The sequence below is a fragment of the Macrobrachium rosenbergii genome, chromosome 20 (genome assembly GCF_040412425.1).
Source record: "Macrobrachium rosenbergii isolate ZJJX-2024 chromosome 20, ASM4041242v1, whole genome shotgun sequence".
NCBI classification, from domain to species: domain Eukaryota; kingdom Metazoa; phylum Arthropoda; class Malacostraca; order Decapoda; family Palaemonidae; genus Macrobrachium; species Macrobrachium rosenbergii.
This window is the reverse complement of record NC_089760.1, coordinates 43,485,586-43,507,567: the sequence shown is the minus strand read 5'-3', so window position 1 is coordinate 43,507,567 and position 21,982 is coordinate 43,485,586. Positions and strand designations below refer to the sequence as shown.

At 38.2% G+C, this 21,982-nt stretch overlaps 1 protein-coding gene across 2 annotated transcripts in view; it reads left to right on the top strand.

Moving 5' to 3' along the window:
- LOC136849318 (hepatocyte growth factor-regulated tyrosine kinase substrate-like) overlaps window positions 1-21,982 on the top strand; it is a 52,855-nt gene that overhangs the window by 11,805 nt on the left and 19,068 nt on the right. For both annotated transcript variants that reach the window (XM_067122678.1, XM_067122677.1), the window contains exons 7-10: window positions 770-868; window positions 17,229-17,347; window positions 18,611-18,797; window positions 19,237-19,444. In XM_067122678.1, coding sequence (XP_066978779.1) covers window positions 770-868; window positions 17,229-17,347; window positions 18,611-18,797; window positions 19,237-19,444 — 613 coding nt within the window. The remainder of the gene's footprint in view (window positions 1-769; window positions 869-17,228; window positions 17,348-18,610; window positions 18,798-19,236; window positions 19,445-21,982) is intronic.

Sequence of the window (21,982 nt, the reverse complement as noted above, 5' to 3'; positions counted from 1 at the left end):
TGTTTTAAAAAAAAACTCTCCGGAATTCCATATTCACAGTATATATTTTATCTGTTCAGTGCAGAATCATCTCTAGCAAATTTGTTCACTGGAACTGGAATGTTCTGTTTGAATATGTGTTTATTCCAGCATAATCATCTTTCAAGTTTTTGAGGGTTGCCAAAAGTTTTTTTTCAGAGTTTTCTTTACTATTTCAAAGATGTCCAGTTTAGAAAGATGATTTTTCCATGTTGATGCACTCAACTCTACACCCAAAAAACCCTGAAAGTTACATAAAAATCCAGTAAATGTGATGTATTTGTTACCATGTTAGTTCAAATATATGATTTTCCCACTTTCATATTAGGAGAGAAGTAACTACCATAGCCTAACCTAACTATTAAAATCTTTTTAGTATGGGCTCGGAAGTTTTAATAAATAATTGATTCTAATAGCAGAGTACCATATTTAAGCATAAGAAAATATCTGAAATTTGTTAAGTGAACAAATCAAGTCTTTTCTTTTTTTACATATACTCTATTTTGCATGCAAACTGTCCTCTTTACCATGCCAGTTATTTTCAATAAATGAAGTAAAACATACATCTCCAAGCAGATCCCAGGAGGGATGAAGGAGTACTGAGTTTTAAAGCAGTCAGAAAAGGAGGCTGTGTCATTCAACCTTGTGACCACTAGAAGGTTTCTGTATGGTTCAGTGTGTCTAGTTTAGTATAGAATATTTCTTAAAATTTTAATTATGGGTGTCATTAACATCATCATTTTTTTAAAAGGCTCCAGGAAAGAAGAGCGAAGAGGAGTTGCAAGAGGAGGAGGAGCTGCAGTTGGCAATTGCTCTGTCACGTTCAGAGGCCGAAAACAAAGAGAAGGAGGTAAGTTCTGTCATTTCCTATTAGCCGTTGAAATTTTGCCAAAGAGTGGTTTTGTAAGTGAGCATGGAAAAGAAGTAGGGAATTTTCACCAAAAATGATGTTGCAGAGCTGCTTTTAAAAGTAATTTTCCAATTTATTGAAAGGTGAGTTTTCTTTGCAGATTTACAAATCAGAATTTAGGTAAGAATTTTTCAGCACAGTAGATAGAAGGGAACTCTAATTTTGCTGCACTGTTATTTAAAATTTGCTGAATTGCACTACAGATTAAACTTAGTGACATTTAAGGTTGGCCTAAAGGATTTGTTCCTAATTGATTTGTGAAAGTTAGAACATAACAGAGTTGAATGGGCTTGATAGCTTGGTCAGAAAAGATATAGAGGAATGGACTAAAAGTAGAGGGCTGCAGTTTTCAAATAACTTTCAGTACTGCATACAGTGCACTGCTCGAAGCACATTGTAGGCTGTATTCCCTTGGGGAACAAAATGTCCCTGTATTTTGCTTGCCATCATCATCACAAAGTTTTTACAACAGCTTTTCCCTGAAGTGGATTAGATGTGAAATGAATTCCCTCGATTCTTATCTATTCTGTGATCTTTCTGTCTGAACTCCCATCAGGTGTGAGGCTTCTTCAGTCCGTTTTGCCATCATTTCTTTGGTCTTTCTAAATGTCTTTACCTTGCATAATTGAACCTTTACTCCTTCTACAAAAGGATTATTTTTGTGCTCCAGTAGTTTAGCTATCTCTTTCCATGGCATCCTTGCTGCAGCTACTCTCTTATTGCTCTCTCAGCTTCTACTTCACTATTCATAGTCCAGTAGTTTGTTCTTGTAATGTATATTGGACACAAAAATCTCATACTTCATGCTTATTTTGAGATCCTTAGTACTTCTTGTGACACAATCTGTTAAATTCAGTTAGAGTACCAAGTTCACTTCCATACTTTTCCCACAATAAACACGTAGTCACTCTCCTGTTTTTCATTTTCACTTTTCTTCATTTCCAGTCACAAAAGCTTTGTTTTGCCTGTGTTGATTTTTAGTCTTCTTCCATTCTAACACTTTTTTTAAGTTATTCCACTACCTCCCCCTCAGATTCTGTTGTTAGCACTAGGATACCTGCATAAAGCACCTCACAGGGACCTCCCTTTCTTCATTCCTTTGTAGCTTCTTAAATTACCATGATAAAACAGCAAGAGGGTCAGTGTTGATTGTAAATAGATGGCAACTTTGCCAGTTCTTTGGGTACACTTACCACTGTGTGGATTTTAGATCCAATACTATGGTAGCTCTCTTTCATTCCTGGCTGTGATATTCCTTCACTTACTCAGGTGCCAGTCACAAATTAATCTCTTGTTGTCATTCCACATGTCATTTAACTATTGCCTACGCCTCTTGCTGCTGTTACTGCCTGAGCCTCTGAGGATACCTTAGTTTCCTGTGTTTAGCATTATGTCTTCTCTACTACTCTAGCTCAGCTATGCTCCCACACCAACTCATTTTCCTGAGCCTCTAGAATATATGCCCATGGAACTACATATGTGCAAAGGCAGACCATAAAACAGCCAGAACAGTCATTTTTCTGATATATTGAATTGTGAATCAGGTATTGAAAAGGTGTTACTAAAAAGTATAGTGATAGCACAAAAATTGAAGAGGGATTGCTAGACTGCTGGTAATTAAAATTATTGTATCTTAATAGTAAATACATAAGATGAATTTGGTGTTGTGTAATGCCTGCACTGTTGTCCAGTAGCTGGGAAGCAGACAGAGATAATCAGAGATTGAGATAATTTGGAAACGTGACAAGAAGTGAAAACAAAAAGCTCATTAGAAAGTTGCTGAACATAGACATAGCAGGATGAAAACCTGTAAGGACAAAATGAAGACTTGCTACCAGATGGAAGTTCAAGCAGAAAGTTCACAAGACAGAATAGTGGAGAAAATTCATTTCATGTTTAATGTTGAGAATGCAAAAATATCACAAAAATGTTAATGATGTTGATACTGGCTATGAGGAAGCAAGTTTCTTGAAATCCAGTTAAGTATGTAAGAGCTTTAGATCAGCTTTTTCAGCAATCTTAGTGGTTATCAGAAGGATGGAGATAGGCACCAGTCATTCTTGAATTCAGCATTTAAATAACCCTTTGAAAAAGTCATAGTATTTCATCATTTCTGCTTATATGGGTAAGTGGTATGTAAAAGAGCAAAAGAAAAGATAAAGTGCACCAAGTTTATTGAAAAGAACCCAACATCTTTTTTAAAATTATGATAAAAAAAGCCATATGGATCTGCGCCCAAACTGTTAGATCCATTTTATGAAGCAAATTTTGTGAGTTGTTCAGTATGGCAATTAACAGGAAGAACATCCTCTGAAAACTTTTAAGCCTTAACTACCCAATGAAGTATTTTTTGTTCTTGGGATTGGTTAATAGTTTACCATTAAGGAGAAGTAGTGGATGTGATAGAATGAAAAAAATGGCTGCTTTAACTTCAGTACAGTACACCAAAGATTGTCAGCTTGCTATCTCCACTGTCCCATTATACCTAACCACCAGACTTCTCTGTGTTCCCTCCCTTCTTCCTCCATGTCATGCCTATTTGCTCCTTGGCTTCCATCTTTAACCCCCTAGATTTTTATTTGTCCTTTGTTATTTTTCAGTTGCCTTTCTGCTTGTTTATATCCTTCCCAGATGTTACACCATGCCTTCCACTGCTACCCTTTGCATATCTTTTCATCATAGTTTCCAGCGTCTGCTTTCTTTTTTCATGTTTTTTTTTTTTTTGCTGACATTTCCTCTCCACTTTGCAATGTCTTGGTTTCCATGCCTTCAATACTTAGAATTTTTCTCACTGTTTTCTTGGCAAGTAGCAATATATGTAATGTAAGATATATCTCGCTTTATATGATAATGTATTATTTTTAAAGTCATCTGGAGGGATCTTTGCACTTTGAGCTGCCCTCGAGCTGCCCTGTGACCTTTGCCTTCTCCCTATAAATCACTGTATTCTCCTAACATGTATGCGCCATGCCAGGGATATGTAACATCACACCTTTATTCTGCCATTTTTTGCCTTCAAGTTTCCACCATCCACTCTTTTATATTATTGTACATTAGCTAACATTCTTTTCACATTCACTCTCAGGTACTTTGGCTTTATTTTTTTCTCATTCTTTCAACCTTGAAAATATGAAACCACAGATGAACATGAAGCCTCCATATCTGAGATGCACATTCATTACTAATCAGTTGTACCCTTAACTGGTGAAGTAGCTCTTAAAATCTACGTATTTGATAGTACAGTTTTATTTGTTTCGTTTTACATGTTGAACAATTGAAAGTCAGGCATTCTTCTATTGAAGCTGTGTTTATAGGTATGAAACCTTTTTAATTCTGAACCTAAAGACTCTTGTAATATTTTATTGAATACTAATAAAGCAAGTAGAAAATTCAGAGTGCTGTGTAAGTTACAGTACAGTGTGATATGATTGTGGTTACAAAATAACAGACAAGTAGTGAAAAGTGTTTCACTGTATTGCATGTATTAGAAATTATGTCAGCCGGTGGAAAAGCAATACAGTATACCAATGATTACAAAAAATAAAAAGGCTCAAAGAAAAGTAGTTTTTCAAACTTTTAGTGGGTACACCATTGGTGAATAATTTGTGAAATAAGGTGTTTTAACTGGTGGGTAAATCATTGGTGTTGTCTTGAGTACAGTATAGTAATTTGTTTTCCATATTGCAAAGGAAATGAGCATAACCTGTCTGCACCGAAAATGAGCTGAGTTGTTTTTATAATTTATTGAAAGTTAATTATAAAACAGGTACAGTTAACCACAGTAATAATTGACCAGTAATGTTTTCCTCTGTATTTTTTTCGTGCAGGTAAGTGTTCTACTGATTCATTGATAGTATTTTGTGTGTAACACTCACAGGTTCACTGTGGTTATGTGTTAAAAGCACTGTATACATTTTACTCCATATGTGTTTGAATGTTGCCATGGGAAAGTAGACAATCCTTTCACTTTTTATTCAGATTTTGAGAAGATATTGTTTTAATTATAAACGTGAGAATGGTGTGTAATAAATTTGCCAAAAAGTCACAATTTTTTTTTGAAAACATAAAAATACAGTAACAGAAAATAAAGGGAAAAAATGTGTGCAAGACCAAAAGGACGAAAATTGAAAAGTAAAACATAAAACAAAGGATGTCAGTCAGCAGAAAGGAAAGTTTAATTGACAGACTGTGTAGTGTGAAAAGGAAGTAACACTACGCTAGTGCAAGAGTTCCTTGCTACTAGTTTGATACTGATTTCGCGTTGGATGTGCCAGACTTGGAAGAGATGGAATATGAAGGTTTGAAATGCAGGCATTCTGTGATTAGTATATAAGCCATGTTGCACTCTGTGCAGCAGAAATTGTACTGAAAAGGACACATGGAAGAAATTTTGAAAAAGTATAGCCACAGAATGCTATGATTCTTGGCTGGAGTACAGCGGTAAGATTGTACTGTATTATCAGTGAGGGATTCGTGGAGTGATGTTTGTAGAGGCTAGGGAAGAGAATATCTCAAGGCAATTACTTGTGAGGCCATTGTCAGATATTTCTGTCGTGATGGGCTCCTTCAGAACTCGTGCATGAGGGGTTGACATGCAAATTCTTACAATCTGAATATCTCCCCAGCAGTCGAAGTCGACCGCGAAATGGTTCTGATGTGAAGTAATTACGCTGTATTAGAACAAAGATCATTACAGTAGTATTAAGTCTAAAAGTAAGATTCTTAGTACAGTATTAAGTTTCCTTAAAGGGTTATGCTCTATATGTCTGTCTCTTCATATTTCCCACTTTCAATTCCTTATCCCTTTTTTTTTTTTTTTAATTAGTTTCATATATGTATGGTATGTATTAATGTAGCGGAGGTATTTCCAAGTGTAGGAAATCATCTCGTCAGTTGAAATAAGAAACCACAAATTAGAATTCCTCGGCAATAAATGTAAAAAATTAAATCAGTGTGTAAGTCATTGTCAGTGGAAAAGTAAGATTATTTGGCATGACCTGAGCATTGTACCTTCATGATGTTGGTACAGTCACAAGACTCCTGAAGTAAAGAAGTTCCCTGGGCTATAGAAGGTAAAGAGGAAGGGAGTGTTCTGACTAAGTCGCTTCTTGCAGCTGCCCCTTTAATTGTGAGACTTGTTATCCAGGGTCCAGATGTGCAAACCAGTTTCACCTTAGGAAATAAAATTTTGAAGCGCATCACATTACCATGAAATCATTATGGGACTACTGTAGTAAAATAAATGATAAGAATTTTTCCAACAATAACTCAGGTAACACTGACTCACTGCCTACTGTTCTGGGCTAAGATACCAAGTCAACAGACTGTGGCTTCGTCGAACCAGCACAAGATGGTGTCTACATCAGACACCAGTCCATTTTCTTATTTTATTACAAAAATGCTCTACAGTACAGTACAAAAAACTTACCCAAGCTATATAAGACTACGTTGATATGAAAAGTATATATGCAAATTTACAATAATTTTATGTTAACTCAAGTTATAGTTGGGTTTACAACCAAGAATGAACTGAACAAGGAACAAGGAAAAAGGATGAATTCTAGGCACTTTACGAATGAACCTGGTATTATGTAAGTTTGGATGACATCGGAATATTGCAGATGGTACACAGGATCATGACTGAAGTGAGCTTCTAAGGGTTCCATGTGAGCCTCACAATCACGGAATGGCAGACTGACCTGGTAACCTTGCAAGGTTTGTTTATTGTTGCTCACAACACATCCTATCGAGGCATGGTGTGCAACAGTGAATTGCTCATCAGGCTGAATGCCCAGCGTATCTAATTTCCACAACTCATCAACATCATGCTCAGTCTCTTGAATTCTACACACATGTAATGTTCTTACAACAGACTTATCAATGCCCTGTCAGCCCATCTTGGCAGTCTCCCGTAAGGGGATACTCCATTAGGTGTGACAAACAAGCTAACTCGTCACACTTTTCTAACCCATACACAAAATAATTGAAATAATCATCTCTAATTAAAATTTGCACATTTTCAAGTTTGTCACTTTCAACCTCCTGATCAGCAAGTGTGTAACCTTTCTGCTCCAAGTGCTCTTTTACATTCATCAGCCCGATGGTATGAATGGGCGTGTTTACCTTATCATGAACTAACAACTGTAACCTCAGGACTTGTTGGCCTATTCTCAGCTGGCACGCTACTAAGTTAAACTCTCCCTCCATCATGTCAGTTGTAAAGAGTGCAATATTCAATGCAACCTTTTTGACGGTGGTAGTTGATGCAGTTGACAGTGAAGAAGGTGGCAGGTCCACACTACTAGCAGATTTCAGTAGTCTAGTATCAACAGACAGCTTCTCGTCTGGTTTGTTACGTTGATTGTTTGTGTTACACTTTCTCTTCGGGCTCTCTTTTTGCTGGTTTTGGGTCTGAGTGGTGGCTTTAGACACGGGGTTGGATCTAGGAACAGTGTTACTAGGTGAAGCTACATTAAAATTTTGATTAGATTTTATTTATTGGAACAGTAAATAAAGGCAATTGAAACATTGTTGATTTTGCATTAAGACCCTCTTACGGTCGTTCACATTGACAGATTTATGACAGTTATTTGCGGAATGTCCTTTTTTGCGAAAGGGGCAAGATCTGATCAGAGCAGCAGCTGATGGCTGTTCAGTCTTAGGCTTTGAGGAGTTTGAAGATGGCGTCATAATCTTGGCATTGCTGAAAGTACGAATGTGGAAGTCTCGAGTGTCATACAACAACTCTGTTACAGTACTGAATAATCTGACTTATGCAAAACATTGACAACTTGAGGATAGACTCCCCCTTCAACAAGTTTCTTGTTTACTAAGTTAAGTACTCTCCCTTTCTTGTGTAACATGGGACTAAGTTTGTCAATTTACTCCAATACAATAGCAAGTTGTATTCAAAACTTTTTGAGGCTTTCGTGCTCAAAGGAAGGGGTAGGTAAATCCCTGAGGTGATTAAATAACAGAGTTAATGTCTGTTTTGAGTTACCATACAATGTGTCTAGCAAATGGATTGCTACATCATAGTCCTCCACGGTGACACTCAATGGCTTTATCAATCAAAGTGGTTCATCTTCTAGCATGCTTAAGTAGTTGTGTGAACTTGGTGATCAGATTTAGCTCTGAACGATTGTGCACATAGACATCGAAAAGCTGTTTGAATGTTAGTGTACTCGTTCATATCCCCTTTAAAGACAGGTAATTTAATCTCCCTTAGTTTCCCTTGAGATGGTTGTTAAGTCTAGGAAAGCTGTGAGACTCTTGCCCAAAGGGCACCTTTAGCAGCTCCAGCTGCACTGAGTGCATTGCACACGTCTTATTTAGACACATCCTCTAACTTAACACCAGACTTGAAAATGTTGATAAGTTCGTCATGATCTCGGTCAATCTTTTGGATGAGATCCTGAGATGTCTCTACAGGTTGAGTCAGTAACAGTTCTTGGTTGGACTCTTTGACATAATGACCAAGGAGGGTTATAAGGGCTGTTGCTTTAGCCTCCGTCTTGACTACGTTAGTAGTTATGGACTCGGGCATTGCAAATCTCTGTGGTTATGTTAAAACAATTACATGCCAGGTAATCTCGCAATTCAACACTGCAGATCACCAGTGTTTGATGGGTTTGGGCTCATCCACTGCTAGATCATTGCCCCCGATGTATAAGACAACGAAATCATGTGTAGGCTGCGTGTCCAGAATTCTGCATTACTGTTAATGCTACCTGGAATGGAATGGCCTAACCATGTGCATCCTGGCTCGTTACCTAAGTATCCAGCGTCGAAGAACCAAATGTCAAGAATTTTTCCCAACGATAATTCAGTTAACATTGATTCACTGGCCACCATTCTGGACTAAGATACCAAGTCAACAGACTGTGGCTTCGACCCAGCACAACAAGATGCTGGCTACACCAAACACGAGTCCATTTTCTTATTTTACTTACTACAAAAACTGCAGTACAAAAAACTAAGGCTAAGATGGGCATTGATCGAATTGGATTAAAAACACTACAATTACACAAGGCTTTATGGTTGATTCTGGCAGGACGGTTGCCCATGACACACAAAAGAACACGTCGACCCTACAATAGGGCTGGGCAAGGACTGGTTCTGCAGTTCCAAATAGCTTACCTCAGAATTGGTTCCCACTTCAGAACCGGTTCCCAAAGAGTGGTTCTCCAACCATGTAACAAGCTAACAGTAGTTGTTGCGAGTATAAGCAACAGACTGGAAGAATCTCTCTCTCTCTCTCTCTCTCTCTCTCTCTCTCTCTCTCTCTCTCATTGTTCTTTAGAATGATACTTGGAATAAAGCAGTTTATTTTCAAGTTTATTGCCATGATATCGTAGCATATTTTTTCTTCTTGCTTCAGGTCATCATGGCATCTAAAAGAAAGACCAGCCCTGTGTGGACGTATATGAAAAAAACTACTCCAGAAGTTGTTAACTGCCTTCTCTGTAAACAAAACTTCAAATACAGTGGTAACACTTCATTCATGACAAAGCATTTACGCTCTAAACACCCAATAAAGTATGTAGAAATCCAGGAACAAGAAGGACATGATGTGCAGATCCTGCAGGAGCCTAAAGGAAAATCAAGCAAAATAGAGATCCTACAAGCACAACCCACCTTGCTAGAAACAATCGGCCAGAAAAAACCCTACAATCCTGATTCTTCTAGGAAGGGACAATTAGACAAACTTGTCATGCAAATGATCATCCAAGATCTACAACCATTTTCAGTGGTTGATGACAAAGGGTTTAAATGTCTGGTTAGTGCACTGGATCCATGATATGAACTTCCTAGTTGTCGAGATTAACAAGAACCCACCTTCCAAAGCTTTATGACCAGGGAGTTAAAATAGTTAAGGAAGAGTTGGAGAAGGCAAATGCTGTTTCACTGACCACAGACATATGGACCTCAAGAACTATAAAAAGATTCATCACAGTAACAGCTCACTTCATTTCACCTATGTGGGAATTAAAATCAGTAACACTGGAGACAGTCAAGATGCTCAACACTCACAGTGCAACTAATATTGCTGAGGAGCTGACAAAGATTTGTAACAACTGGAACATTCTGAAAAAAGTCCAGTCTGTTGTGACAGACAATGCAGCAGATATGATTTCAGCTGTGAGCAGTATCATGAAGCAGCGTCATCTACCATGTTTTGCACATACTCTGAACTTAGTCGTGAGAGGTACTATTAAAAACACTAAGGAAGTTCACCGTTTGCAAGAAAGAGTAAAACATATTGTCACCTACTTTCACCACAGTGTTAAAGCATATGATACATTAAGTCGACTTCTGGAACAACATGGTCTACTTGTCAAGAAACTTATTCAGGATGTTGAGACAAGATGGAATTCCACCTACTATATGATGTAGCATTTTGTACAACAAAGCCAGCTCATTACCACTGCTCTCTGCTTGATGGGAAGAAATGACTTGTGTCTGAATAACAAAGAACTGGAACTAATAACCAAGACTGTCACTGTTCTCAAGCCATTTGAGGAGGCTACCAGAGAAATGTTGACAGAAAAATTTACCTCATTATCAAAAGTAATTCCTTTAGTTAGGGGATTACAAGATTATATGCACTCCAGCGAGGTCAAGGAGACTCATCAGTTGTGCACATTGTACATAACATTTCCTCTTGGCTTGGAACTTCTCAAGCAAATGAAAAGATTTAACACTTTGGAAGGAAGTTTTTTTGTAGGAGCAGCTACCTTGCTGGATCCTAGATTCAAAAAAGTGCCTTTTGTAGACCTCAGTAATGTGAAAACAATTGAAGAATGTTTAGTTAGCCAAATGCAGAGTAAAGAAACAACAGAAGTTCAAGAACAATCTGCAAGCAGATCAGTAGGCCTACAAGCAACCCCAGGTTCAACACCATTGTCACAGACTGTTACAACACAGCCAAAGAAAAGCTCCATCTGGACAAAATTCGATGTTAAGGTTGAAAAAATTGTAGGAGTCTCTTCAACACACCATTCGACAGGACCTTACATTGAAATGCGAAGATATATGGAAGAATCACCAATTTCTAGAGATGATGATCCACTAGAATGGTGGAAAAAACATAGCATACTTTTCCCAAAACTCCAAGAGCAAGCAAAAACATATCTCTGCTCCCCTGCATCATCTGTGCCATCAGAAAGACTTTTTTTCTAAGGTTGGCAAAGTGGTGTCCCAAAGACGAAGTTGTCTGGACGACAAAAATGTTAACATGATTCTTTTCCTGAACAAGAATATGCAGTAATAACTAAAAAGTGTATTAAGTGAGAACTTTGATTAATGTCTTTATTTCCAAAAAAGGTTTGATTTTTATTTTAGGTCAGTTTAATTGTAAGGAGATTATATACTTCATCTTTTGTTAAGTGATAGTAATAAGAAGCACATGTTTATTTTCCAATGGTTGGAATTATTTTTTCTAATTCATAAAATTATTTTTTCGTAAATAGATTTATTTCTTTCCCCAAAATAAAGATGTAAAAGACTAAACTTATAAATACATTGCTTATTTAATGTAGTTACAATACATAATACTGCCCTTTTCACCAGGCATAAAACTTCACTGTACAGTGGATTGCAGGTATGTCACAATCACTGTCAGTTAGGAACCGGTTCCAGTGGTTCTTTTGGCATTGAGAACCGGAACTGTCAGTTCCAATTTTAGCGACTCTTACCCAGCCCTACCCTACATGGTGCTAGAAGAAGAGTGATGAGGGCGTTTCGACTTGGCTTCGCCAAAGAGCGTCCTCTTCAGAAATTTCAAGTTTTTAACTACATTACTGTAAGCAAATTTCTCGGTTCCATAACTCTAATTTATCAAACGTGTAATGCATTCCTCAGCAATAAAAGACATGTAATAAAGGAAATAGCAACATCTCTTCAAATCAGAACCATCGCGTAAGTCCTCCTTGTCAGTCCTTCAAATCAGAACCATCGCATAAGTCCTCCACGTCAGTCCTTACTTTCCATGTAACTCATTACCCTCGCCTGCTGTTTCTAACTGATCTCTGAACCTGACTCGATGAAAGGTTCTGTAGGCAAAATACGTGTAGAAGATTTGGTGACAATAAATATAACAGTTCGACATTGTATCGTTGCAAACAAATAAAAAGGTCTATGAGGTAGCCCAGGACAGAATGTGGTGGTGTGAGTTCATCGAGGCCCTATGCATCCCCGTGGGTGCCACAGGAAATGATTGATTGGTTGGTTGATTGATTACAAGAGGATGGTGATAAAATACTGTAAGTACAGTACTAGTACACATATACAATGTTCGTGTGGAAGGAAGTGAAATGACAACAGCATTAGTAATAAATGCATGTGGTTTACAACTCAAGTATAAGAAGAGGAAAGATGATTACAGAGATAGAAGTCAAAGGCATAACAAGACGCCAGTGTACTGATGAAAGAACAGTTAAGATTGAAAGCAAGCAAGTCAACGTATGCCTATGAAATGGGCAGGAGATATTGAAGATATCAGTCGCGACGAAAAAGTATCAGTGATGCTGTTGAAAAGAAGGAAAAATTCAATGTTAAGAGAAGTGCTTGTGGAAGTGCAAGTGGTGACACAACTTGTAAAATTTTTCATGGTGTGGTCTGTTGTTCAGAATTAGGAGTGACGAAAGTCCAATACTTGCATTGGAAAAATGACTTTTTGAATAGTGCGAAAATTAATTGTTTATTATAATCTTATTTAGTGAAGACAGTACATGAAAGAGGAAAGTGTGATGTAATGCATATGAAAAAATAAGAGATACGGGGACGTAACATACAAAAGTAAAGAACATTGCATAGAAACTGGGGGCGCCGTTGTCAAGACAAAGCCGTGGTCTTACAATTTGACTAAAACCAGACCTTAAATGTAATTTTAGATAAAATAATCTTATCAAATTCCCTGATTTGCCTGTGTATTCGCTTATAATCTTGATGATTAAGAATAACGTGTATTTATTCTTATCACCAGATAAGAGAATTAATGTATTCGTTCTCTCGTATTGCGTACGCGCTTTCGCACTTGGCCTGCTAAATTTAGATAAAGAAATGTTTACCCAGTTGGCAGTAGACTAAAATAAAGTTAAATCACGTATAAAGAGCAGGCTGGTGGGGGCCATCTGTTAAATATCAGGAAGGAGGAGGTCTTTTCACGTGATGCATCTTAGAAGATTTCCCGAATTGACAAGGACGGTACTTTTATTGGCGGAGTTTTAATTTGGCGTTATTACTTTCGTCGTTTCTCTCAATGTAATTGAGCTAGAGTTATGTAGAGAAATCATATAAAGCAATGCAGTTTTCATTTAAGTATATATGAGTTATTTTAAAGATGGTAATAATGATATATACAATTAAAATCGCGAATTAAACCTCTGCGAAAATCGAGACCAAAATGTTTTGTTTACAATCGCCTCCCGTCTTGGAAGTTTTCCCCAACATATAGTTAACCAGTTAAATCGTGTTCCCGACCTATAATTAGCCGCTGGACCACTTCCATTCATCCCGAAAGAATGTTTTCCTTAGGCTACCAGTGAAAAATGGCTACCAGTAGCCGTCAGTGAGTCAGGCGATGCAGTGTGATGTCGACTCAAGGCTGACTCATACAAGGACTCGAGGAGGTGGCCTGGTCGCGTTGTTGTCTTCTTTTCTTTGTTCTTGTGACCATTTTGACTGTTTCGACTCTTATGTAGGTTAGGGTAAGTGGTGTTTGCCCTTGCCTCGTAATTTAGGGATAAGTGTGATAGCCCAGTAGGCTGTGGAGATTAGGTTTGGGTGTAGGTTAGGCTACATTGTGTCTGTGGAAGATTACTGAAGTTGTCTGTGTAGGTAAGGTTTAGGATATAACACATCCTAGGCTATCAATATAACCAATCCTAGGCTAGCCTAATTTGATAAGTTTGGTTGGTAGTGTGGTTTATTTATTCAAAATGCAATACAGGTGAAATAATGTGAGACATTTAACAAGATAATTTGAGGAATTTATGGTCTCGTGTCTCTTAAGGGCTGCTACGGTAAAACTGCAGGGTAAATCCGCACGGACTGCCATGATTTTGTGAATGGAATGGTTCCGCACATGAACAGGTCATTAGGGAGCCATACATTATGTTCAAGAAGGGACTGACTAAGGGAACCTATTATCAAAAATAACTTTACTAACCTAACGTACCGTAACCTAACCTAACCTAGTAGGCCGTGTTACTTAGCCGGGTGCTCTGCCCCCTGGACCCCCTGGTAAAGGAAATTCCACTTTTTACCAAAACCTCCCCTATAACACTGCGCATGCTCGATAGCTTTCCAGGATGGCCAGCATACAATAATATATCAGTTCTGATGTCAATTACAGGTTAATTACAGTCAATCGCCAACAAATAATGGTAAATTGTTAATAAGCCACCAAAATACTACAGGAAAAGTCAATTTCCAAAGTAATATCTGATGCGGAGCAACCCCATAGTTCTACAGCTGTGACTAAACATGGCATTTTACTTTCATCTCTGAAGGACTGTTACTATACACAGCAGTCCATGGAGCTTCTGCCATACTTAGTACCAGGCCTCTCAGGGATGAATGTAAAAACATAAACAAAAGATGTTAAATTTCTCATCTCGGTAAATTTTCTCAAATTACCTCGCCTGTATTGCCTTAAATACACCTTTTTCTATATTGTATAGTAAGAAAATTGCATTATTAACTATATCTTCATGCAGCTGGCTCCTTTACATTTACCCTTTTTGTGTTTTGATGAAAACAAAAAGTATATATTATCACATTTCGAACTTGAAAATTTTTTTTGCTTTATTTTGTGAAAATGATATTTTTTTATGTTTTATTGTGTGCTTTGAACATTTCTGATGCCCATTTCTTTCGCTGTAAAGCTTTATTTTCACACTAGCCCCGCTCCCAGGAGCGACACATCCGTACTAGCCCCATTGGAATGAATGGTAAGACACAAGAGGCAGTAGATAGTTAGGCAACAGTAAATTTGCAATAGATCAGGGCATGTTAAGGAGACTTAAGATCGCAGTATAAAAACTCAGGCATCAGATAATAGTTCAAAGTAATGTAATACCCTGATGCATTTCATATTAATTTTTAATCAAAAGTATTTCTGTCCAAAACCCCCTCACGCATAGTTGTATCTGGCATGAAGGGGCCCTCGCTGGGAATGTAGGTTTTTGGGGGGTTTAGGGAAAGAGAACAAACATAAGTGGAAAACAGTAATATGCCTGTAGTTTAACCTAACCTAACCTAACTTAGGCTATGCCTTTCTTAACCTGCCCCAAAAGTTTTGGTGGTATTATTCTATTCTAATACCAGTCATCAATATTGGAATGATTTTGCTTTGTTCTTAACTCTCTGTAATATGCTAAATACAAAAAGCAAATTTACTGCTACAGAGGTACTGTATTTACTGTCTTTAGTTTATGTTTCAACATACATAACTAAGGGGTCAATAGTAAACATGGCCTTAATGTGAGTAGGCCTGGTATTAAAGTAAAACCTCAGACAACTACTATTGTATTTACTTTCTGAAGTTTACAAAATAGGTTTTTCCTATTGGTTTATCTTGTGACTGAAACTTTATATTTATACTAAAAATATTTAACTCACTAAAACTTGCCTTGTAGGTAAATGTCACGGTAATGGGATTCCCCAGTGAGAAACTAGGGTTTGTGGATGAGGAAGTGGCTGAAAATGAATGAAAACTAAGGACATAGGTAACATATTGTTATTAATTAGGATACCAAGTCTTACCATACTTAACCAGACCCTATAGTTCATGTTAAGTAGAATTGGTGTTTTTAATGGGTTAACCAAGTGTTTACAAATAGATGAATATAAAATTCATGTCTCCATGACCCTCTTACTACTTGCGTAGTTAACATGACAAATGCCAGAATCTGCACAAAATTATATCCAAGATTGTACTATTCATATATCTTGAAACTGTAGCAAAAATGTTATAGTTAAACAATAGACTACAAAACTTACATGGAAAAATTAAAATGTCAGTCACAAAATTTGGTTTAACATTTCCCTCCAAGCCTGTTTTGGTCTTTCAGTTTTATGAAATGTAAGATACAGGGTTACCAGTGGTTTTTATATTTTTTTGTGAATGAATTTGACAATTTCTGTGGGGAAATGGTGTAACGTTAACTTGTTAAAACTCTCCCACACTTTTCACAAAAATTGGTGATAACTGGGAAACTGGGGTTTTTTGATGGCTTAATACACAAAGTAGGTAAATGTAGTGATGAATCCAAACCTAACTTAACCTAGGATGCTAGGTACCACCTGACAAGCAGGCTTAGCCATCCCTGGACCTACATTGTAACCTGGCCTAGGCGTGTATTAATCAGTGAAATTCAAGGATGCATCCTAATCTTAACTTCCTTAACCTAACTTAACCTTCGGTACCAAGCCATACCTATCCCCTATTCCTCCTCCTCTCCTCCCCACCTACCTAACCTAGCCTGGAGTGCCATAAATCATAAAGAAACGATATTTGTTTCTTTATCTGCTTTTCTTTGTGTTCCTCCCCAACAAAACTTGGTCTCACCCTAAGACTGCGGTGTCTCACTGTAGTCACCCTTTATTTTTAGACTTGAGGGTGTGTTCAAGAGTGTTAACCTACTATTTCCAACAGAAAATAATTTTAAATTTGGCCAGATCAAATTAAAAACTGTCATAAATCACTTCCCAAGGAATCCTTGTGTTCAGAACTCACACACATCGAATTACAATTTTCTTTTGTAGGCAGAGTTGTAAAAATCCCATCCAAACTATCAGGAAAACCATGGCTTATTTTTTTTCAAAATCACGTGCCTCCTAAGAATGCTAGCCAAAGTGTTTTCAGAGCTTACACAGATCCAGCTGCAAATTTTTTCATCTAAATAAGCTACTATTGATTATCAGGACATTTCACAGTCCTAACAAAGTACTGCAGTAATGCAATATTTGTTAAGAAATTCTTTTGGTAGAAAAGTACTGATAATGCACCATAAAACAGCCAAGATTAGCAGAATTTTGACTAGCTGAAAACCTAATACTGTATAACCATAGAAAATGGAAATAACAAGAGTCTGGCAAACAGGAAGTGTAGTGGTATCACACTACTATTGATAATCTGGCTGTTGTGTTTTTATGTTCTTGATGCCCATGTACAGCAGTCATAAATGTTTTATCATTATCTAATTAAAGACTGTTATTACTTTGAAGAAAAAATTTTTGTTTGTTTAACAAAAATATATATCTTTGCTAAAAAGTTCTTTGCTGTACTTTTCAGAAGTTGCGTGCTACATCAAGCCTACTAGGCGGTAACTGGCGTCCTGCATCACCACCACCTGCTTCCCCAGCTCCCACAGCAGCACAGGAAAAGGAAGATATGGATCCGGAACTTGCTAGGTTTGTAGCCATTTCATGTTATACTACAGGCTTACAAATTCCTGCATTTGCTTTACATTCATCTTGCAGTTTACCTGAAGTATCTGTTACGGAAATGAAGTGGAAATTGATTTTCTTATCTAAAGGTATGAAGTGGTAAGGTTAAGGTGTACAAATATATTGGTATTTATGGAAAATTAGGCCAAGAAGCTTCTAAAAAGGTTGTCTGGTCCCCAGCACCTATAATAGATTCTAGCTGTAGATCAGGGTAGACAAAAAGCATTCCAACCTTTTTGGTGGAATAAGCCTTCAGGTTATTGTAATAAAGTTTGGTCTTATACTCTTAAATATACTCTTAAAGAAAGGTGGGATTCTGGATTTTTCCACAAATCAATACAGTAATTGCCAGTCAAGCTTCATGCTCAAGGAATCAGCAAGAGAAGTATGTATACCATGTAGAAATAGAGAGGTTGCCTTGGCATTTTTAATTAACTTGAGAATGCATTTAACAGATTACCAAAGAAAGGAGGTAAAAGAGCTTTATGAAAACAGATGATACCAGAAGGACTCATTAGCCTATTTGTTACCGTAACCTAACACCAGTTCTTAGCCTATTTGTTACCGTAACCTAACACTAGTTCTTTAGTAACGAGTATGTGAGAAGAATGTTGTGTACATGTTTGTACCCATCAAAGGTCATCACCGAGTCTTTTTTTTTATTTTTTCATTTTAGTTGAGGAAACTAGTGGAGTGCAGTGAGGGAGGTAGCTGCTATATATATGGATGACTTAGTGTTAACACCAGAGTAAGAGAAGACTTAGAAACTTTGAAAATACTGTATAGAAGAGTGAATGAAAAGGAAGGCATTGAAAATTAACTTAGAGCATTGCAGAAATGGAGTTAAGAATAGCTGTTAGACCTTTTAAGCACAACTCTGGCTGTTTCAAGTGTGATTTCTATAATTGCAAAGTCAGTGATAGCAAAAAAGTGGACCAAAGGGTATTGGACAAATGGCTTTGGAAAGTTAAGTAGAGTCATGTAAGATGACATAAGTTGTGCTAGTTCTAGGAGCAGTAATTAGTGTTACTGTGCTTCATTCACTTTTTGTATCAGCTGGCGATCTTGTATTTTGTTGTTTCCAACTAAATACTTTGGAGTTTCATTAGAATTTTAGTAAGAAAATTCCATGAAAATTATAGTACTCTATATTATTTTGCATCCATTAGTTACTTTTGTCATTTTTATTACAAGTATTGTATTTTAATTTCTGCAATGGGTCCACAGATATTTGAATAGATCCTACTGGGAGCAGCAACAGCAACAGCCCCAGCCACAAAGGCAGTCACCTGCTCTTAATCAGTCACAAACTGAGGTTGTTCGTACTCTCTCCCCAACTCAACCTTCAGCCCCAGTTACTGGATCCAAAATGCTTTTGTCCCCTTCCAAAATAGCCCCTTCAAAGACCATTGAGGTAAGTAAGTACAGTGGTATACTGTCTTTGTATCTCTCTTTATTTTATGATCAACCTTTTCATTTTCCAAATGCATTTTCCTGATTACTAGATCACTAATTTTAGCAGTGTTTGTGTTCTTCAGTGGTTTTCAATGTCCTCCTCAAAGAAGTTTGCTATTCCAGTTCACAGACCCTTCACAGTCTGTTTACTACTTGTTAGGCATAAAATGTAGCATATCTCATTTACAGACAAAAAGGATTGGGGGTTTGAAAAGAAAGATATATCATTTATAGATATAAAGTATTTCCTCTCATTTTCTTCCTTCTTTTAAAAACAGATCCTTCATACAAGCTGTAAGCAAGAAATGACTTGAGGGTCTGTGGAAAAATTGAGTTCCCTGTTGACTACCAGTGTAAACAAACACATCACTGTGTAATTGTTGACTATTTATTTACAGAATTATCAGAATGGAGGCACTGAAGAAATTGATGAGTTTATCTCTACGCTGCGCTCCCAGCTTGAAATATTTGTGAACCGCATGAAAAGTAACCAGAGTCGTGGACGACCAATTGCTAATGATACAGCAGTGCAGACATTGTTTATGAATATCACTGCTATGCATGCCCAGCTGTTAAGGTATATCCATCAGCAGGATGACAGGAGAGGTAAGATTTGAAAGTTATGCGTATATATATGTAAAAACAACTTGTCCATCTATGAATTAGACATTAAAAAAGTTCTTCCACTCATTGCTGTTCTTTACTCATTCTGTCTGAATTCCTGTCAGGTGTATTGCCAGTCAAAGTTTTGTTTGTAAGTTGTTGCCTTTCTGGTCTCGGCCATCTTGCTGTGTGTAATTGGCCTTTGTCGTTTGTTTGTTTCCTTTCTGCTGACGTAATATACATATATGCACACTAACTGCCAACATCTTATATTGTTGTTATTGCTCTTATCTTTCCTGCTCTTTATACAGTACTTTAGTGTACTGTGCAGCCAGATTCAAAAGTCCATTCATTTATTTTAGTGAACTTAGCAGACTGTCTACTCAGGGAAATTAATGACCAATAGGTGTTGCAGATTTTTGTTTGAGTATACCTCACAATATTGATTTTGAACTCCCTCGTTCATTCGTGTCAGTATATGGATTGGAAAATTTGAAACTGTTGACAGTGCTTTTGAACGAGAAACATTTAACCAAAATTACCAGTGTAAATCTAAATGTAAAGTCATTCAAGAAATATATTTTTGCATTTTAAATATGTTTACACATTTAGGAAGTGGAGCCCCTTTAGGTAAACTTTAGTACTATAGCTTTATTAAGTTGAATATTGAACTTTTTAAATATCTAACTTCCCTGGTAGTTACATATATATAGCTTTATCCCCGCGATTCGTCGTGGCACGGCAGAAATTCAAAATTCGCGGCAATCGCCGATAGATGGTCAGGTGGCCATACCTGAGCGCCCTCTACCAGGTAACTAGAACCATTCCCAATTGTCCTCAGAAATTCCCTGCCGTCGTTCTATCAACACGTTGGAAATTCGCTCTACTTTGGTTTGCTTTACTACAATTGGTGAAGTACCCATTACTTGTTTGGTTTTCGTTGATGGCTTTCGCTGATTTTGGATCTTCCCTGGATTTTTCGTTTCTCATTGTTAGCCTATCTGTTCGGTTTCTGACTGTTACAATTGTTCTTTGTACTTGCTTTTCAAGATGGCTGACCCTGTTGTTAGAATGTGTGTTAGGGGATGCAAGAACCGGCTTTCCAAGGCTGCTCTTGATCCCCACACAGTTTGTAAGAAATGCAGAGATCATGTGTGTGCACTTGATGATAGATGCAAGGAGTGTGAAAGTTTGTCCGAGAAAGAGTGGAGAGAGTATGATCGCTATGTGAGGCGATTGGAAAGGACAGAATTAGGGAGAGCTAGATCTTCCAGTGTCCTTTCAGCTAGGTCTTCTGATAGTCAAGTCCTTTCTAACTTGTCTGATACTAATATTCTGATCCTAACCCTAAGGCTTTAGTACCCGATCCTCCTGCGGAGTCGGGAGTAAGTAATCCGTCTTTAAAGGATATAATGGCTGCTATTTCGGCCATAGGAGTTTCTGTACAATCCCTTTCTTCGGATAGGAAGTGATGTGGGGCAGTGCATAGTTTGCAACAAAAGTTCGGTGACAGTGTTAGTGCAGTGGAGGGTGCGTCCGTTCGTGTCTGTCACGCTCCTAGCCCTAGACCTCTTCCATGCTCCCCAACCCCTGGGAGAAGGAACGTCGACAGGCTAAGGGGAGGTGAGAGGCGTTGAACAACGGCGGATGTCCTCGGCGATCCTGTTGGCGCATCCCAGACGCTCCCCTCGCGCAGGAAAGGCGAGATGAGGACGTGTTCGTCTTCCTCGGATGACGCAAGACCCAGACGTGGTTGGCGTCAGTCACAAGAGTCTAGACCTATCAAGAGACGCAGGTCCCCCTTCCCGCTCCAACAACCCTCTTGCAGCAAATGGAGCTCTCCAGAGAGATTCCTGTCGGAAGAAGACGGCGTTTCTGCGCCTAAACAGAGGCGTAAGACGCATAGCTCGTCGGAGGAAGAAGACGTATACATGACTTCAGTTCACGCTTCTCCCCCGCCCCCAGAATGGGACGTGTCGCAAGCTGCGTCACCACCTCTTCATCAAAAGATCCCAGCTAGAGTCTCCGAAGTTGTGGAAGCTAGTGCAGTGCCATCTCCAGTTGTTTCCCAGCAGCAAGCGGCACTCTTGTCGGAAGTCCAGCAGTCCCTTGCGTCTCTTTTGACTCTTACAAGTCGCAAGGACTAAGAGAAGAAACACACAAGAAGGAATCTAAGGACGTCAACAGACCCAAGAAGAGGTAAGGCAAGAATCAGAACAACAAGACGCTAACAACCAGCAAGACGCAAACTTCGCGGCAAGTTGAAGCGCTCATAGACGCTTCCCGCTACAAGCCGCACTACAGTGACGGGAGGGGAACAAGGATCGCGGCTCCCTCGCAGCAAGTTGGACGCATGCGTGGCGCACGCAAGCAGCACGATTCACACGTTTCCCCCTCTCGTTCGACATCGAAATAGCGGATCCTTTGGAAGAGATCTCGGAAGAGGAAACTCAAGAAACTCTTCATGCCGCTGATCTGAAAAGACTTCTTACTCTTTTGGCGGACTTATTTCCTAACGATTTTCATCAGGCCGCACCTGGA